Source organism: Perca flavescens, chromosome 1 (genome assembly GCF_004354835.1).
Source record: "Perca flavescens isolate YP-PL-M2 chromosome 1, PFLA_1.0, whole genome shotgun sequence".
NCBI classification, from domain to species: Eukaryota; Metazoa; Chordata; class Actinopteri; order Perciformes; family Percidae; genus Perca; species Perca flavescens.
The window spans coordinates 8,059,065-8,077,509 of NC_041331.1; the positions used below are offsets into that span (position 1 = coordinate 8,059,065).

General features: G+C 40.5%; 1 protein-coding gene across 1 annotated transcript in view; it reads right to left on the bottom strand.

Moving 5' to 3' along the window:
- The window catches only part of cemip (cell migration inducing hyaluronidase 1), a 223,074-nt gene that overhangs the window by 14,444 nt on the left and 190,185 nt on the right, over positions 1-18,445 (bottom strand). The window contains exons 17-23 of the mRNA XM_028576118.1: positions 18,181-18,266; positions 17,053-17,184; positions 14,932-14,967; positions 9,055-9,210; positions 5,276-5,456; positions 4,476-4,691; positions 2,118-2,329 (exon numbers count right to left, since the gene is read on the bottom strand). Coding sequence (XP_028431919.1) covers positions 2,118-2,329; positions 4,476-4,691; positions 5,276-5,456; positions 9,055-9,210; positions 14,932-14,967; positions 17,053-17,184; positions 18,181-18,266 — 1,019 coding nt within the window. The remainder of the gene's footprint in view (positions 1-2,117; positions 2,330-4,475; positions 4,692-5,275; positions 5,457-9,054; positions 9,211-14,931; positions 14,968-17,052; positions 17,185-18,180; positions 18,267-18,445) is intronic.

Genomic DNA, 18,445 nt, shown 5'->3' on the forward strand with positions numbered 1-18,445 from the left:
GTTTACAGCGGGGAGATGGGGGGGGGTCCGAGTATGGCCAAGGGTAGCACACGGCTAATTCACCGGTGTTAGCTACCTGTTGCATTACTCTTGTAAAATCAACACTAAAGCAAATAGTTAAAACTATATACCGTGAGAAAGCTAAGAAGTTATATTTTAGTTTGACATCCTTAAATACCTCATATTACGCTCATTTTCAGGTTCATAATTGAATTTAGAGGTTGTACCAGAATAGTTTTACGTAGTTTAATTTTCCAAAAACACCATATTTTTGTCATATTGTACATTGCTCTTTTCACCCTGTGTGTTGAGCTCTCTGTTTTAGCTATCGAGTGAGGCATCTCACTTCTGTTCCATCTTTGTTGGGAGTCATATATGCGCAGTGCCTAGGTAAGGACTACTAGCCAGTCAAAAGCAGAGTAGGGCGGGGCCTGACAAGCAAGCTAGTGTGATCCAAAACAAACCAGCTTCAGCCAATAACCATGGCTAACATGCACAAACAAGATATATAACATGAAGGAAAGGGATAAAGTAAAATAGCATAATATGAGCATTTTCAATGAACTGAAAACATAACAAGATGTTTATATTCATATTTGAACAGATAATGTGATAGAAGGTTAGCCAAAAAGTGTGTGGACACAGTTCTGTTAATGTCGTCCCTCTGTCTAAAATTCTTTCTATAGCTGGATGCAGTGTTGTTTGTGTCTGTGAACGGAATGCTCTCTCAGTTTAACTTCGTTCAATAGGGTGCCAGATTTCTATAAAGCCTTCCAGGCGAAAACCCGGCTAAAACACACCGTAAACAGGCCTTAATATGTCGCGGAAAAAACACCCAATCTGGCAACACCAGCCACCAGTGTCGCACCGCCGCATGCGTCATCAAAACAAAAAGCAGCATGGAGGTGACGAAGCAGCAAGAAGGCGTCATATGATCATTTAAATAAGTTTTATGACAAGGTCGGTGAGGATTGGAAAAATCTTACATTTCTGTGCAAACTTTGCCCGCCGGCTTTCAAAAAGAAAATCTGCACTTCAGTCACATCCACAGCAAACTTGAAACGGCACATTGAACTGAAGCAACATATGGAAAAAAAGAACTATGAAGTAGTTCATTTTTGGAACTGTGAACTTTGTGAATTATGAACTATGAACTGAACTAGTTCATTTTAAAATTTGTGAACTGAACTTTGAACTAGTTCATGTAGAAAGTGAACTTTCCCAACACTGGCTGGATGGCGGTTCACACTTCCTGAAGGGTTAGGTCATCAGGATGGATACAACATTCTGGAACCAACCGTCTACATTGCGCAGTGATTGGCCAGGTGTGTGGAGGTGTGAGCGAAAGCATGGTCTGAACATTGCCCCACCTTCAGGTGTGGCCTTTCAGAACAGGTATAAAGACTTGTGTATTTAGAAGATGGTTGACACTGTACAAACCTGAGCATGTGAGCTGAGCAACTGGTGAGTGACAGAGTTAGTGTGTTAGTGTTAGAGTGTCGCCTTCTCTCCCCCACTCAAATGTCTCTCCGGTCAGGGTTGACATGTAACTAAGTACATTTACTCCAGTACTGTACTTAAGTACAAATGTTGACGTACTTTTCATGCCACTTTTTTACTTCTAATCTGCTGCATTTCAGAGAGAAATATTGTACTTTTTACTCCACTACATTCATCTGACCGCTTTAGTTATTAGTTATTTTACACATTAAACGTCCCATGGCATGAAAATTTCACTTTATGAGGTTTTTTTAACATTAATATGTGTTCCCCTAGCCTGCCTATGGTCCCCCTGTGGCTAGAAATGGCGATAGGTGTAAACCAAGCCCTGGGTATCTTGCTTTGCCTCTCGCCTCCTCAATAGCATTTAAAGCTACAAACACAGAAATGGCACGTCCTAAGGAAAGCTCATTGTGGGACTGGCTCGCAGTGGCTGTAATGCTGCACCAAGGCTGAATTTCGGGAGATCTGAATACTTCTTCCACCGCTGGCTCCTGTACTGGATGTTAATTTAGTCCATGAATGATTCTCACCTCTTTAAAACAACCCAGACCACAGTACTTGCAGTAAACATGAGTTGTGTGTGTAGGCTGTGTGCGGCTCATGTGTGCACTGACTTGTTGAAGTTGATGAGCCAGATGGTGACCTCGGCCGGCGCCGCCTGGTCCCAGTGGATGGTGTAGCCTTTGGCCAGTGTGATCACCGGCTGGAACTGTTGATAGTGCTTCTTCTTCCCCAGGGCGCCCTCCAGTGTCAGGGGCCGGTCCGGGTACTCGTCCTTCACTATGTGCATGTTCAGGTTGGCAGGGTTACGGGTCTGGATGTAGATCTGAAGAAAACCCACAACAGAGTTAGAAGGCTGATTCAAATATTTGGACAAAATAAAAAGTCTTATCCAATATCAATATCATTTTTTTTTAACCTGGACCACATTTTCCTATGTTTTTGTGTCTAAGTGACTGATGGTAACAACAGTCTTTGACATTGGTCCAGTATTAAACAAGACCGCTGCAGTCGGCAGTCAGCGAAACAAGCTACTTTGTACAATGGTACAAAGGCAATTGCGCAGCTGGTATTTACCTTCACAAAAGAGCTAATTTTGCCACTGACAGACTCAGATTAATATTCTAAGGGTCTGACAACATTGTGGAAAGGATTTCTAAGGAGGTCGACCTTTCTGTTAAAGAGTAAGATCCTTTTTTTAACAAAAACATATGTACTACCGGCAATACGTCATTCAAGGGAAGGACTCATCACCACACCCCTTTCTGGGGGAAAACAATGCTGCGTTCCCCATAGACGACAACAGCGTAAAACATAGAGGAAATGTAAATTGCTCCAAACTTTTACTTTAAACAAACCGTTTTAAATTAATAACTATGCCGAAAAGTTCCTGAATAGTTTGTTGCACCAACAATACATCCAAAAACCCTGGTCTTCGATTTGTCCTCTTGCCATGTCCTAAAATATAAAAGATCCTGATAGATGGGCTTTGGCTCCAGGCTATAGACCAGAATGGCATCGGCAAGGGTCTGTCAGAAACGCGCGTCACATCAGTAGAGAAACAGGAAAATGCTGAAAAAGCTGTTGTGTTAATCAAGACTTTCACACTGATATATGAGGCTCATAAGAAACGTGAATATTCTCAGTCGGTGTGGTAAATGATGCTGGTGACAGTTACTACTGATGGATAGCTAACGTTAACTTTAGTGGGAAGCTGCTAACAGTTTAGCAGCATCAGACTGTCGTCTCCAACTAAATCAGAGCTTATAGATTGAACAGTTGGTTATTAATAACAGGTTGATTAATTACAGACGACACTAACAATAGTGATTTAATCAGATATGTATTTCTACATAAGCAGTATGCAGCCACTGTTGGGTCATTGATCTACTGACACAGAGGGTGAGGGGACATGACGGCGATCGACCTTAGTTTATTAAGGTATTGTGAACGCTTAGGTTCAGGCAAAGTCACACAATAAACAGACATGTGTATAGAACAAACCATCTGTTTAACAAGAAAAAAATGTTTGACATTTGTCAAAATTATAATCCAAACACATGTCAAATTGCATTGACTTCTATGGGATTGTCTGTTTTCTATCCCCCTAAAGGGGGCGCGGCCTTGAGTTTTTGTGAAGTACCCGTATGTGCCGGTAGTACGTATCTGTGAAATAGTGTTCGCTAAAGCCACCAGACTCCATGTAAATAAACATTAATTTTAGTATCATTAAATACACTTCATTCAAAGTCGACAGAAACAAAATAAAACTATGAAAAGTTGTTTTGGGTTGTCTTTCTACTTTTACAACCATCACAACTCTAGTTTTGGTTGAAATAAACACATAGTTTACCGATTTACATATGAAAATATGTTGGATCTACATACATTAAAAGTACAGTTTTTTTAAATGGAGTCTGGTGGGTTAAGCGCTAGTGCTGTTTCTTGTTAAACAAAAATGTCTTAAAGAGGTTTTCAAAAACAGGCCTATATTCATATTGATCATTTCCATAATGTTGTCAGACACTTAATAATAATCTGTGCCTGTCAGCAGCAAAAACAGAACTTTTAGTGGACGAAAATTGATGATGCACATTTGCCCCATAGGGTTACATTGCAGCCCGGTCTGTGGCTACTGCTCACAACCTTTTTGCTGAATACTAGACCAATTTCAAAGATTGTTGTTCCCATCAGTCACTTACACACAAAAACATAGGAAAATAGGGTCCAGGTTGAAAAAAAAAAATGCAATTACCCTTTAAACGGTCCCTGGACTCAATTGGCATGGACCAAGCACCTAATGTTCAACATCCATGGTATAGGTGTTTCGACCAATTGATCAATTTAGCTGTTCAGACTTGGACATCATTCTCCCAACTTTTAACCCTTTTTCCTGATTGGTAATTTTACAGCAACGTTCGGAATTGTTACAGCTCTAGCTGAGTGTTTGTGATGATGGATGTGTGAACCACCTGTGCATAGCGGCCGCTGCAGATAGCAGCCTTCCAGTCGGGTACATCAATGCAGTCGGGGTGCCGGAGCAGCCAGTTGTCCTCTTTGACCAGGAAGGCTCCGGGATACTCGCTGACCGAGCCGTCAATGTCGTGGAAGATGGTCGTCTTGTCCCCGTCCATCTGCATCTTATTAAACCAGGGCCCCGGCTCCCCGAAGAACACCCGAGACGTGAGCTACAGTAGAGAGAGGGAGTCAGCTGTTCAGAGTGGCTATTTTACTCCATGATCATATCCAAAACTTTTACGTTGGTAAATTTAATGATTACTTTCATTGCATTTTGGGTGTTTTATTCAATTCTATAGCACTTGAAAAAAAAGGATAAAATGGTTTCAAAACAGTATCCTGACTAAACTTTGACACGTACCAAAAAAGTATTGAATTTGGTGCTGAAACATTAAACATCGTTAAAGCTCTCTGTTTTCAATTCAAATTTCCTCTAAACAATTGTCTTAATCTGATTTTAATTTATGCAGTTTACTGTAAATGGGACATCTGGTGGTGAGGACAGCTCACCAAATTGCTAAAACCAAATTTCAGTGATTTACATTCAAATTTAATGTTGATTATTTTCAGATTTGTTTTTCCAGTGTAGACTTTCTCCAGTCCACTTCCCCATACCCCCAAATTGCAAACAATTTGATTTAAATCCCTCCTGTAAATGTACACTGCTAAAATATTCAGTTTCACTGGGAAGTACAGAAGCTACAGACGCTTAAACTTCAGATGTTTTGTGAATTTCACACAGAAGCTGACTCACAGGTACGTGGTCAAAGATTATGTCAGTGACGTTGTTGTTGGGGCAGCTCTGCCACGAGTTGTTGAGCCTGAAACCAAAGGCACTGGTGTGGCGTCCATCCAACGCTGTGTATTTCCGGAATGTACAGTTCTGCATGTTGATGGGCCCATCATAGATCTGCATGCCCCGGATAGGAAAATCTCTGCAGGGAAACAGAGATACACACACACACACACACACACACACACACACACACACACACACACACACACACACACACACACCATCAGCAACTTGGATGTTGATGTTGATATGTGCAGTGTACAGTAAGTAGATGTTTCATGCTTTAACACCAGGGTTCAAGTCCCATCTTATACTATTATTATTTACCTGAACATTACACAGCCACACAGACAGAGATTCCATGCTTTATAGTTAGATACAATTATTAATTAGAACAACTTTAAAGGGTAATGAGAACAGGCAGCTGAGAACCGGGCTGCAATGTAAACATTGTCAATTTCCATCCACTAAAAGTGCTGTTTTATCCACAGACAGGCTCAGATTATTATTCTAAGTGTCTGACAACATTATGGAAAGGATCCCTATGGAGACAGACCTTTTTGTTAAAGAGTAAGATATTAAACAAGGATAAATGTTCTGCCCTCGTCTTAAAATAGTCATAAATCAAAACAATACTTCCTTGTTTACTGCTGCAATGAGACGCTTGGTTACATTGTAACCTTGGTTCTCTGAGTAAAGACTATCTTCCCAGATATTTCTCAATTTAAGTTTTTTTTTAAAATAGTGTTAAAATCTCGTCTCGTTCTCGTGAACCCAATCTCGTGTCTCATCTCGTTTCATGAGCTTGTGCCAATGGTGTGCCCAAGTTCAGCTGGTTGCATCAAAGAAGCATAGTTGAGATGAGTTGTCTTTTTTTCCCACACAGTAAAGGAATCTGTGATAATACTGTAGTTGAGACATTCCCTCTGTGCTTTGCCATCTGTGCCGGGGCTGGACTGATTTCTAGCATACCATGTCTGGCTCTCACACATACCAGTCTTTATTAAAGTGCTACTCCACCTCAAATCTATCTTTGGGGTATTAAACACTTTGGCTTGAAATGTGGGTGTCAACTGTACTCACTTGGCTCCTTGAGGATAAACAGCATCTGTGGTCAGTGTGAGTTCATGTCAGTTCTAAAGGATCGACAGTGGTAAGACGTTTTCATGACAGAGAAATGTCCTGTCCTACCATTCCATCTCCTCCGCTGTCCACCCATACAGTAGATGCTCAGTATGTTCCAATTCACAGTTTACATAGAGCACGACTAAGGCTGGGTACCCAATTCCATACTAGGCTGGTTTTGAGTCTTATGTACATGTACATGATTCTGTCACTAACCAGGTTTCTGACCATCTGCAGTAGGGCTAAACGATTTGGGAAAAAAATTGAATTGCAATTTTTCTGCCAGATATTGCGATTTCGATTCAATTTGCGATTATTAAAAAATAAATAAAAAGTATAGCTAAAGTTCAATATTTACTGTATAACAGATAAAACATGTCATGGAGCATTATAACATGAGACACCATGAAAACAGCTCTATATTCTTATGCAAGGACGAGAACATAGATATGAATTCCCAGCAATGAGTGTTTTTCTTTTAATAAGCATGGAACATTGAACAGACACAGAAAATGTATCACAAAAGCTAAAGTTATGATAAAAAAAATTCCAATAAGAAGTATCACTACTTTTCTGTAAACTGAAATTTCTGATACGCCTCTGCATATTGCACCTTCTACCATCATGTTAAAGAGCTCATATAATGCTCATTTTCAGGTTCATAAATGTATTTAGAAATTATACCAGAATAGGTTTACGTGGTTTAATTTTCCAAAAACACCATATTTTTGGTAAAATATTAATAAAAATAAATGAAAATTATTCTAGCATTTATCTTATAAAAACAGTAAATATAATAATAAAAAGAAGAATCAAAAATGTTAAACTAAATGTTACACCAAACATTCAACTAAATATTCACATTTGATTAATTTTGATGTGGGATTTGTTTTAGAACTCTATTAATATATTTGTTATTGCATTTTTCTTATTTACAGTTTTTTTTTCCGTTTGCTAAACAACAGTGGTCACAACTGAAGCAACATGTGCAAAACTCTAACTATAGTCTGCATTACCAACAGTCACCTGAGCTAAACAGTTCACATCACCTGCAAAACTCATTCCTAACAACTAGTGCTGTCAGTTAAACGTGTTATTAAAGCCATTAACGCAAACCCATTTTAACGGTGTACATTTTAGATTAACGTTCTTTTTGGCGAAGCAAACTTTGTAGTTTTTTTCACATGCTGTTGCAACAACTAGTAACGTTAGAAAAGCAACACCACACCGGATCTAGCTAGACCGGAAACAAAACAATAGGCACGCTGCACACACTTGTTTCGGCCAAAGAGTAGTACACACCTGCCAACTAGTCACTTTTCGCCTTTTTGAATGGGAAAATGTCATCCATGTGAATTGTGTAGATCCAAAGAGTTTTTATTTGGGGGGGAGGGGGAGGAGGGGGTCCGAGACCAGGTGCTAATACGGCACCGGTGCCTTAATGATAGGGCTGGGCGATATGGAGAAAATCAAATATCACGATATTTTTGACCAAATACCTCGATATCGATACCGCAACGATATTGTAGTATGTATGATATTGGTGCTTTCACAAAATATTTACACAATGAGATCTTATATATTCATCAGTAATGTGGATATAATGACTAAGTGGGTAAAGGCAAATATTAGAACAATTACAACAGTCTGGTAAGATCAGAAAATGACCTAACTTTACGGTAATGCAGACTTTAAAACCAGTAAAAGACACCACTTATGCCATATTATGATATTACGACATCCAAAATCTAAGACGATATCTAGTCTCATATCACGATATCGATAAAATATCGATATATTGCCCAGTTCTACTTAACGACCGTTTTCTACCAGACCAAATAGCAACGCAGATTTTGGTGTCACTGAAATCCCTAGGCTTCTCTCTGTCGCTCCAAAAACGGACGTTAGAGGGAACTGAAACATTGCCGCACTGGACGCTAGTTAACCCTACACTTAGCAGCAGGTAACGTTAGCCTACCGTTAGCTAGCAGCTGGAGTAAACACGGTTAAAATGCTGACAGCTAGCTAAACGGTGTACAGTGTGACTGTAATACCACTGGAGAGGATTCTAATACCAAACTGTAGCTGGCGTTGTCTGAAAAACACAGACTCTGCCTCGCCAGCCTCGTGGTGCATTCAAAGTTATTGTAAAATACCCTTTTCCCATCCAGTGGTTGTTTTTGTTGTTTTGTGCTCCTTTTTTTTTTTTTAGATCAACTTTTTATTTTTTTATATTTTTGAACATCCAGAACAGACAAGTGAACAAGGTGCTCCTTTTTTAAATATATATATATATATATATATATATATATATATATATATACATACACACATATAATTTGTCTGCCATTTGTAAAAAAGTGCTGTAAGTGGTTGTATATAAATGCAGTCCATTTACTATTTGTCTTCTCCATTGGATCACGGTTAATGAAAGACGAGAACAGCAATACAATGCATCCTTTGCATTACCAGCGTCAGTTCGTTTTTTTTCCATTTCAGTGTGTCGATGATCATTATATCATTTATCATATTATGGGCGGGGCTTTCATTTGATGAGAGCAGAGTCTGTGGGCTGTCAAACCAAAACAACATACTAAAACAGTGTCACTTACATGCCACGTGGCAGGGTCCTGCCAGTGAGGTCAGAACCCCCGGGGCCCCAGATCCTGTTGTCAGGGAGAGGCATCCCGCGATTGTCACTTTCACCAACAAACAGCGAGTTCTTCACCTGCTGACGCGAGCCGTCATCATCTGGAAACGTGCCTCCACTGCACATACACAGACAGGGAGAGAGTCAAGATTCAAGATTAACTTTATTGTCCCACAAGGTGTCCCTGTTCTGGCTGTTATCTGCAGCTAGAGAGTTAAGTGTGATTTATGGTTCTGCGGAGGCTCCGCGCAGAGCTTTCGCCGTAGCCTACGTAAGTGGCCTGAAGTTTATATTTGTGCGTTGGTGTGTGCGTCGATCTCTTCAAGAGAATAGCAGGGTCGGTGTGTCTGTGTGCGTGGGGAGTGTGTGGTAGAGCGAGTGAGAGAGTGACGGGGATTAGCTTCGGAGCGAGTACCGGCTCTAGAGTCATGGTGAGAGAAGCAAAATGTCCCCCCTGTGCTTTCTGACCACGGTGGGAAATCTGTAGCAGCAAAAGTTAACCCTCTCCTTGATTTCATGTTGTTTATGGAGAGGAAGAACCAGGAAATGCAACGTGCAAACTGATTTGGTTTTTCTTTCTTGAGTAAAAATAGCTCTAACATCTGAGGCCAAGTAAATATGAATCACCTAATATTAGGGCTGTCAATCGATTAAAAAAAATTAACTAATTAATTGCACAATTTGCTGTAATTAATCGCGATTAATCGCTTTTTTAAATTGAGACTGAAGCTTGTAATAATGGATATTTAAATGCTAAATCACTTAACTTTGCAAATATGAAGAAAAAAACAAACAAGGAAAGGTTCTGCTAAGTTCAGAATGTTTAATATCTTTCAGAACAACAGCAGCAACAATTTGGCTTATTTAGTCCTGCTGAAGGCTGCTCAAACGGCTAGAAACTGTCTGACTTGAGAGCAGATTTTTGTCACCGTCCCCGGCTGCTGTCGCCTGCTCTCGTCTACTTTACAGGCGAGGCGCAGTTCATCTCCAACGAGCCGAGAGTTCAGTTCATCTCCAACGAGCCTATGTTCAGTCGCCGGCAGGGCAGTCGGGACTCACCCGGAAATGGCAAGTGGAATGAGTGTGACTAGAGTCTCTCAAAATCGGACGAAAATCTTCTAAACTGACCTTTGTTGAGCTGAAATGAAGACAGATTCAGCAACTGCATGGCCTATTTCTCGCTTAAAATGTTTTCAGAAACATGTTTCAGTGAACTATTTTAGTACAATATGAGATCGTATTCTGAACGGCCGCCATGACAGTCTGGCTCTCAATATCCGGAGAAAACAAACCCATGTGACGCGTTCGTCCAATCAGCTGCCGGTTTTCATTTCTTGGGCCATAATACAGAGTAGCGCGCCGCCTGCTCTTATGTAGACGTATTACGTTTCTCAGCCACCACATGAAGTAAACAAACACAGCTGCGTTAATTTCGTTAATTTTTTTTAACGAGTTAAATATTAAAAAATTAACGCAAAAATTAACGCGTTAATTTTGACAGCCCTACTTAATATACAAAATACAGGTGGGTATATGTATGTATGCATGTATGTATGTATGCATGTATGTCTGTATGTATGTATGTACGTATGTATGTATGTATGTATGTATGTACATACTGTATGTACGTATTGTATGTATGTATGTGTGTAAATGTGTATGTGTGTCATCTCCATAATTCAGTGATGTGAATGATTAAACCACATGAGTAAAGACGACCTGCTTTTCTGTTTTCACAGTTCCAGATAGAGAGGTAAATATACTGAGAATAAAAAGCAGTGTTGATGAGTTAACAGAGGCTGAGGTGCTATAAAGCCACAAAAGCCATTCTAGTTATGACTGTGCTGTCAGACTTTATGGAGGCCAAAGATAAAAAATAAATACAGACATACTGCACATAAGGAAGACAAAGTCATCCATTCTGTCAGTGGATACGCAGCACATCAACACCTGTTTAATTCATTTCTGTATAGCATGTGTGTGTGTGTTTTGTGTTACTTTCATTCTAACATCACTTAAAGAGAGCATCAGTGGTCATGGTAACAGTATAGATGATGCACTGAATAAGCAAAAACAATAAAAAGCCTGTAATATGTCATTTTAAGAAGCACTTAGTACTTAGCACTTAGGAAATAGTCCATGGTCTATGACCAGAGCATCGTTCAAGCTTAGGAAATTATGTAAGATGGATTTTACAATTATTTTAACATTACTGTGAGAGGTTTTAGGCAAAACAAGGCCCAGAGTACTTTATTCATTTTAAAAGTTACAACCTTTCACCATGTAGCATCTTATGAGGTTTCAAACTCATTCTCAAAGATTAATTAAGATGTCACTGCTTCCTCGTTTCACTTCTGACTTAATACCCCTGTTTCTCAAACGCCATGTAAACACCTTACCCCAGCTAAAATCAGAGTTCCAATACCCCAGTTAACATACCTAGAGTAACCGTGGTATTCGTGTATGCATATGCATTAACCTGGGTAAGCTCAGGTTACGCGTCTGCACATGCTCCATAGGTTCTAACGGCCCCTCCCCACTCAGCTGCCATGGTTTCTGACCCGGAAATAGAAGAGATCAGTAGGAAACAACAGCGCCAAAAACAACAGAAACAACACGAGCTATGGCAAGTTCCAAATGTACAGTGCTGAAAAGTCTGCCATGTTTGCCGCGCTTTCCTCGTTGTTCTGATTTTGCAACACATTCTCACTTCCTTCGCATAAAATATGGACGCTTAGGCATGTGCCTTCGGCGTTGTTATCAAAGGGCTTATTGTTGCTAAAAGTCTTCTTTAGCGTCATATCTAAGCGCGCTTGGATGGGACTCTTGGCCTCACTTTTTGACACTCTGGGTCGGGACGTGCGTTTAACTGACATGCAGCCCAAGAATGGGACAGTTAGGTTTAGAAAAAGATGGTGGGTAGATTTATAAAATGTACGTTTCAGTGACAACGCGGGAAACGAACCCCGGTCCTGGGTGAAAGTCCTGTGTTACTCCCGTCTAGGGCTGGGTACCAAATTCAATACTTTTTAGGCAACGACTGTATTGCCTCTGAATTACAGAGTATCGAAAAATGCCTCGTCATTCAATACCCAATTTCAGTACCTAAGGAGTAAATCTGATCAGCGTCAGTGAGCCAATCAGCATGCAGCATTCTTTTACCAAGATCTAATAATGTTTGTGATTGGCTGTCGAACATTACACGTCGTGAACACGCTGGAATAACTCTACGTTACACAGAGACGGGATCTCGTAGTAAGAGCTGAAAAACAAAACGTTTTGTGCCGTAATGTTTTAATTTAGTTTTGTTTTATAAAATTTGTACCGAAAAAAATATAGTTTAGGAACCAGTATTGGTATTGGCCCCTGTATCGAACATTTTTGAACCATACCCAGCCCTACTCCCATCACATCCCGTTTCTACCTGCTCATGTTTACATGGAGAACTGGCATAACCCAGGGTAAGAACATACCCCGGTTACTGCTGTGCATGGAAACGCTGTTTAAACAGACTAAAGAGGGCAGTTCATAACCATGTGTGAAGTCCAGTACCTGCAGATGGACGTCAGGTCAGATACCTGTCACCTGTTCATGATCTCAGGCCAAAAGTCCCAGAGACAAGATGATTGACACTGCAAAAGATTATTATTGTAGGGGCAGAAAGTTCCACATTAGGATGTCCCTAAATTAAAAGTAGACTGATAAAACATATTTTTTGTGATAATCAAGTAGATGATAAATCACACGCTGTATATTGCTCCAGTGGTAGTTCTATATTCTTTCCTCAGCAGTTGCTGAATGTGAAAATGAGAAAGCTGAAAGCTGAAACCATTTTGAATAATGAGCATTACAGTATTTTGCAGTGTTCCTTTGTGTGTGTTGCAGTGTGGGGCGGAACAGTTAGTCCATCTACCAACCAGTTACACTGCATTTTAGCTGAAGCTTAAACTATTAAGCTATTAGTTAGATAGCTTCAGCTAGATGCCCTATATACATTAGATCTTCTCCCTATGTAACGTTTATCTGTATTGTGTTCAATAAATGTCTTTTAGAAGTTTGGCTGAACCAACACGTCAAATGCAAAGTGAGGAAGAACAGCAGCCTTGATCGCCCCCCTTGTGTCTGCATTGCCAGTTATTTACTGTATGTACTTTGTGTACTTACTACCGTATTTTCCGGACTATAAGTCGCACTTTTTTTCCTACTTTGGCTGGTCCTGCGACTTATAGTTAGGTGCGACTTATATATCAAAATATATATAATTTAACATGTTATTACATGTTAATTCATACTGAAAACATTACCGTCTACAGCCGCGAGAGGGCGCTCTAGGCTTGTGACAACTAGAATGCTCCTCCTAAAGACAACTGAGAAAGAAAAGAGATAACAAACTGCAGGTAGGAAAATATGCAGCCGAAAACGGTAATCGAGCAGCAGAAAGAGAGTCTGAAATGAGGGAGAAACTTATGAGGGAGACTGGCGAAAAGGTGACTCTTACTGCAATGAAGAAAACAAAGAAAGCTAATCGGCTAATCGTGGGCTGAAAGCAAGACGGCCAGAGCTGGAGGAACGAGTCGGGAGGGGCTCGTTCACGGTGCAGTTACGTCTCCACGCCTTTTAATACATCCATGCTCCACGCCCTGGTAGCTAATTGTTCTGTGTGCTATTGTATAGTTCAATAACTGTTAATGTGTTACGTTAACATACCGGACACCTACCGTATTCAGCGTATTGTTCTGTGTGCTATTGTGTAGTTTAATAACTCTTGTATTTATAATCTAAATAAATGCGACTTATAGTCCGGTGCGACTTATATATGTTTTTTTCCTCTTCATTACGCATTTTTTGACTGATACGACTTATACTCCGGAGCGACTTATAGTCCGAAAAATACGGTACTTAGTATTCCTTGCTGCTATTCATATCATGCTCAGCAATGCAAAAATAAACCTCAAACACTATTCAGTCAGTCCTCCCTCAAGCAGGAGGGTTTTCCAGTTCTCTTGTTTCTCCGTTATCTCAGATTCCAACAGTGGCTGGAAAAAGAGCAGCTGCAGGCTACCGCTAAGCTAACTTTACCCTGTGTCTTTAGCTGCAGGCAACCGCTAAGCTAATGTTATCCTGTATCTTTAGCTGCAGGCTACCAGCCAGTAAGATAATGTTACCCTGTTTCTTTAGCTGCATGCTACCAGCCAGTAAGCTAAGGTTACCCTGTGTCTTTAGCTGAATGCTACAAGCTGGTAAGCTAATGTTACCCCGTGTCTTTAGCTGCATGATACAAGCCGGTAAGCTAATGTTACCCTGTGTCTTTAGCTGCATGTTACCAGACTCTTATCTACGCTGTGTCTGTTTCTTTTTTTCTTTGACCATTTTCGATACAATTTCCGAAACACACTTATTACTGGCACGCAGCCCCCCGACCATCAGTGGCCTGCTTTACGCCATCATTTTGCCAAAGCTCTGTTCACCATGTACACACTGAAACACCAAGATTCATACACTTTGGAGAGAGAAACACTGTTTTGATGGAGGGTTTAAACGGAGAGACATATTTGGTGTGGACGTACTGTATGCACCCGTAGGCACCCTACTTTGTGAAGTCAGTAGGAAACTTCTCACCAATTCCCACCTCTGTGACCATCGCACCCCTAAATTACTTTTCACACGGCATCAAAGCGCTCCGTTTCCCAATGCGTCCTAAACAGACTCCTTATAAGGTGTTTTCCAATTACTCTTACAGACACAGAGAGAGAGAGAGAGAGGGAGAGAGGGACCTCCCATTATTTCTATTCATCCTATAAATATGAAAAGTGTGTGTGTGTGTGGGGGGGGGTCTTACCTCGCCAGAGTGAGGCCAATGCCATTATCAGCAAATCTAAACAAGAAAGAGAGAATATAAGAATATTATCACTGTGAGCACAGCAGAAGTCCGAGATCTCCAGGGAACACACGCACATGCGCACGCGCGCGCGCGCACACACACACACACACAGTTTTTTCCCCGATTGCTATCAAGCAATATTAAAACCACTTTTTCAAAACTCTTCATACAGTCTGCATTACCACCTTGCATCTTGGCCAAACAGTTAATCTCACCTCCAAAACTCAGAATAACTTTGCACTTTGACTGTAATAAAGTATATGGAATAAGAATGAATCCAAAATTTTGCTTCAATATCTTTTATGTTTTCCATATAGTCCAGATATGTGATTTACTTTACTACAAAAAAATAATTTCTGAAATCCCAGAGCTCCAATAATAATTACAAAAAAACATCACCAACATGTAGGCTGAAGTATATTGACTCGTGGGGCCCTATTTTAACAATCTAAGAACACGGCTTGAAGCGCCTGGCGCAGGTGTGTTAAGGGCACATAAGAGTCCACTTTTGCTAGTTTAACAGCGGAAAAAAGGGTCTGTGCGCCAGGCACATGGTTCAAAAGGGTTGTACCTAGTGTCTTAATTAATCAATTTTGGGTGTAACATGCAGTGAACAGATCAGAGTGTCATCTCCCATTCCCTTTAAAAGCCAGGCGCCTTTGTAGCTTGGCGCATTGCTATTATGATGGCTGATTTGCTAAGCAGAAAGGAGAGATTTTCAGGAGAAGAAACTGATCTGCTTGAGCGTGAAGTGAAAGCACGTGAGCAGATCATATCGTAACACTATTTCACGTTGTAATATTTTTAATCTTTTGCATGTTTGTGTGCTACTGCACATCCCTGTGTGTGTGTGTGTAACAAGCATAGTGTGCATGCGCTGTGCACGAGCCTAGGCACATTTTAGCAATGCGCTGTTAAAATAACAATGAAATTCTGCCTTTGACGTTTTTGTTGGTCACTTCCCGCTGCCTCAAGATAGCAATACGCCAAGAATGCACCTGAAGATAGATAGATAGAAAACAGATAGGGCCCTACTGTTCAGCACTGTGAAAAGTAGGGCCCATTAAATGAACATCACATCTCATGTCTTCTCTTTCAGCTGAAATAAGCTGTTTGGAATGATTATTACTTCATTTTATTGTAAAGATTCTGCTAGATTTGTTTTATGTTTTCAATATGGTTACTGCAGAAATGCCTAAAATCTTCCATCATTATGTTTCTAATGTATCTTTACAGTAACAAATGTGAAAAACAGTGTTAGCACTTGAACAATGTGCTGCAGATATATCGATATATGTGCTCGTTTATTGATTCTGGAAAATGTGGTCATTGAATGCATTTTGTGTGAGAGCAATGAATCCAAAAAATTATCCACAGTTTGGTCCACATAGACTTCTGTGTGAAGAGTGACTTCAGTTTGACCAATGCATGTTAGCAATCAAAACAAAAACTGTATTTGTATCCAATTTCAGAAATTGTTATTCCCATCAGTCACTTACACACAAAAACATAGGAAAAAAGGGTCCAGGTTGAAAAGTTACCCAACAAACAACAAAACAAAACTGTCGGCGGGTCCACATGATACAAGACCTACGCGATCGCGCCCCTCCTCCACACATTTAGTAGTAGCCAAGGAGGACACGGAGGATTAAAAAAACATGATGGACTCTTCAGAAGAGGTCATTATCTTCACTCGAGTTTCTACACGCGAAAGTCGCCGGACGCCACAATCTTCTGAACATAGCCATACTAAGAAATACAGAGAGAGTTGTGTGGAGCTTAATTAGCTTTCTAGCAACTCATTTGGCAATGGCTTGAATGTAACGGACGTTCATTAATATCAAAAATGGTGAGTGGTGGTGCAGTAAAAACAAAAGGAGAAAGACTAACTACCACAGTTCACACTTGGGTGTTTTTGGACTGGGTAAAGGAGTGTGTGTACAGCTGACTCGCTGCCATGGTTTCTGACCAGTGGCCTTCATCAAATGCTCAGCACTGCACAGCGTGAGAGCACTTGCCAATGGTGTGCCCAAGTGCCCAAAAAACTGTAATATCAATATCACTATATGGGGTACTCACTGGCAGTCGTCCAGCCAGACATCCCCTCCTCTCAGCCAGGCTCCGTGGTCCTGGTTCTTATAGGCCACGAAATGGTGGATCAGAGCGGGGACTCTGGGTTTGAAGGGGTCAGCATCCTCGTGGGGGCCATACCTAAACAATTCAACACCACAGACATGGAGAGTGGAGAAAGACAGGGTTTAGTTCATGATTTAGTGGTATTAAATGTATGTGCAGTATATGCAGGGCTGCAGCCTGTGGCGTACAGAAGAGTACAAAATCTCTTACTGTATTTCAACTTTTGTATATTTGTCTGTCTAGAGAGACATAGTTACAACCAAGCTAACTGGGCTGAGAGGACTCATCCAGTCACATTGTTATAGTTGATGACAGTCAACATCCCACACAGCAACACCCAGTATGTGATCCAATGTGTTATTTGAGTTGGAGCTTTTTTCTCCTTTTCTTTTCAGTATTTTAGTTTCTTTTTATTTTAAATGGATTATGCATTGAAGAGTGCCCAGATTAAGCCCCTCTGAGGGTTTTTTTGCATCTCTCCATCACATCTTTTATTGATTATGTGTATATTAATCTGTAGTATTTGTATATGTGTAAACCAATAAACTAAAGAGCTAAAACTAAGAGCTCTCCAAATTTCATTGTATGTGACCATGTACAATGACAATAAAGGCTATCTATCTATCTACAGTATCTATCTATCTATCTATCTATCTATCTGTTTACTCTGAGCAGGACAGAATAACAGAGCAGTCAGGATCTCTTTCCATTACCAGTCGCTCTGTGAGAAATTTTCCTTGCAGGGATTTTTCACACTTTGAAGAGCATCCCTGAACTGAATAGGGAGTGGTGTGTGTATGTAGGGTGTATTCATATTGAAGCGATGAGGTCAGGATGACACATTGGTCCGATCACACTCACCACATGGGACCAACTGTTACACAGAATTGCTGTTCAACATTTCTACGTCTTTTATACCAAACACCAACATTTGCTAGGTAAAGCACATCAACAGGAAACATGAGCATTACAGAGTGCACATCCATCATGCTGAAGTATACTGGGTGTGACGGGACTTCAGCTTGTCATGCAGGGTGTTTTGTGACTGGGTGGGGGGTGGGGGATCCTAACCTGGCTCCAATCAGAGACAGGAAGGGTCTCTTGTCCTTGTCATTTGCCTGGGTGGTCTTTACTCCGTTATCAAGGATCATTCCAGCCTGGAACAGAGAGAAGAGAAACTACGTGGTCAAACGGTAGAAGACACCGAACACTGCATGAAGTAATGTTGGAAGTAAGTTGTCTATGTGATAGACACACACAGGTTGATTAATTAAAGCTTTACTGCGTAACTTTATTTATATTAATGAACGTCTGTTACATTCAAGCCATTGACAAA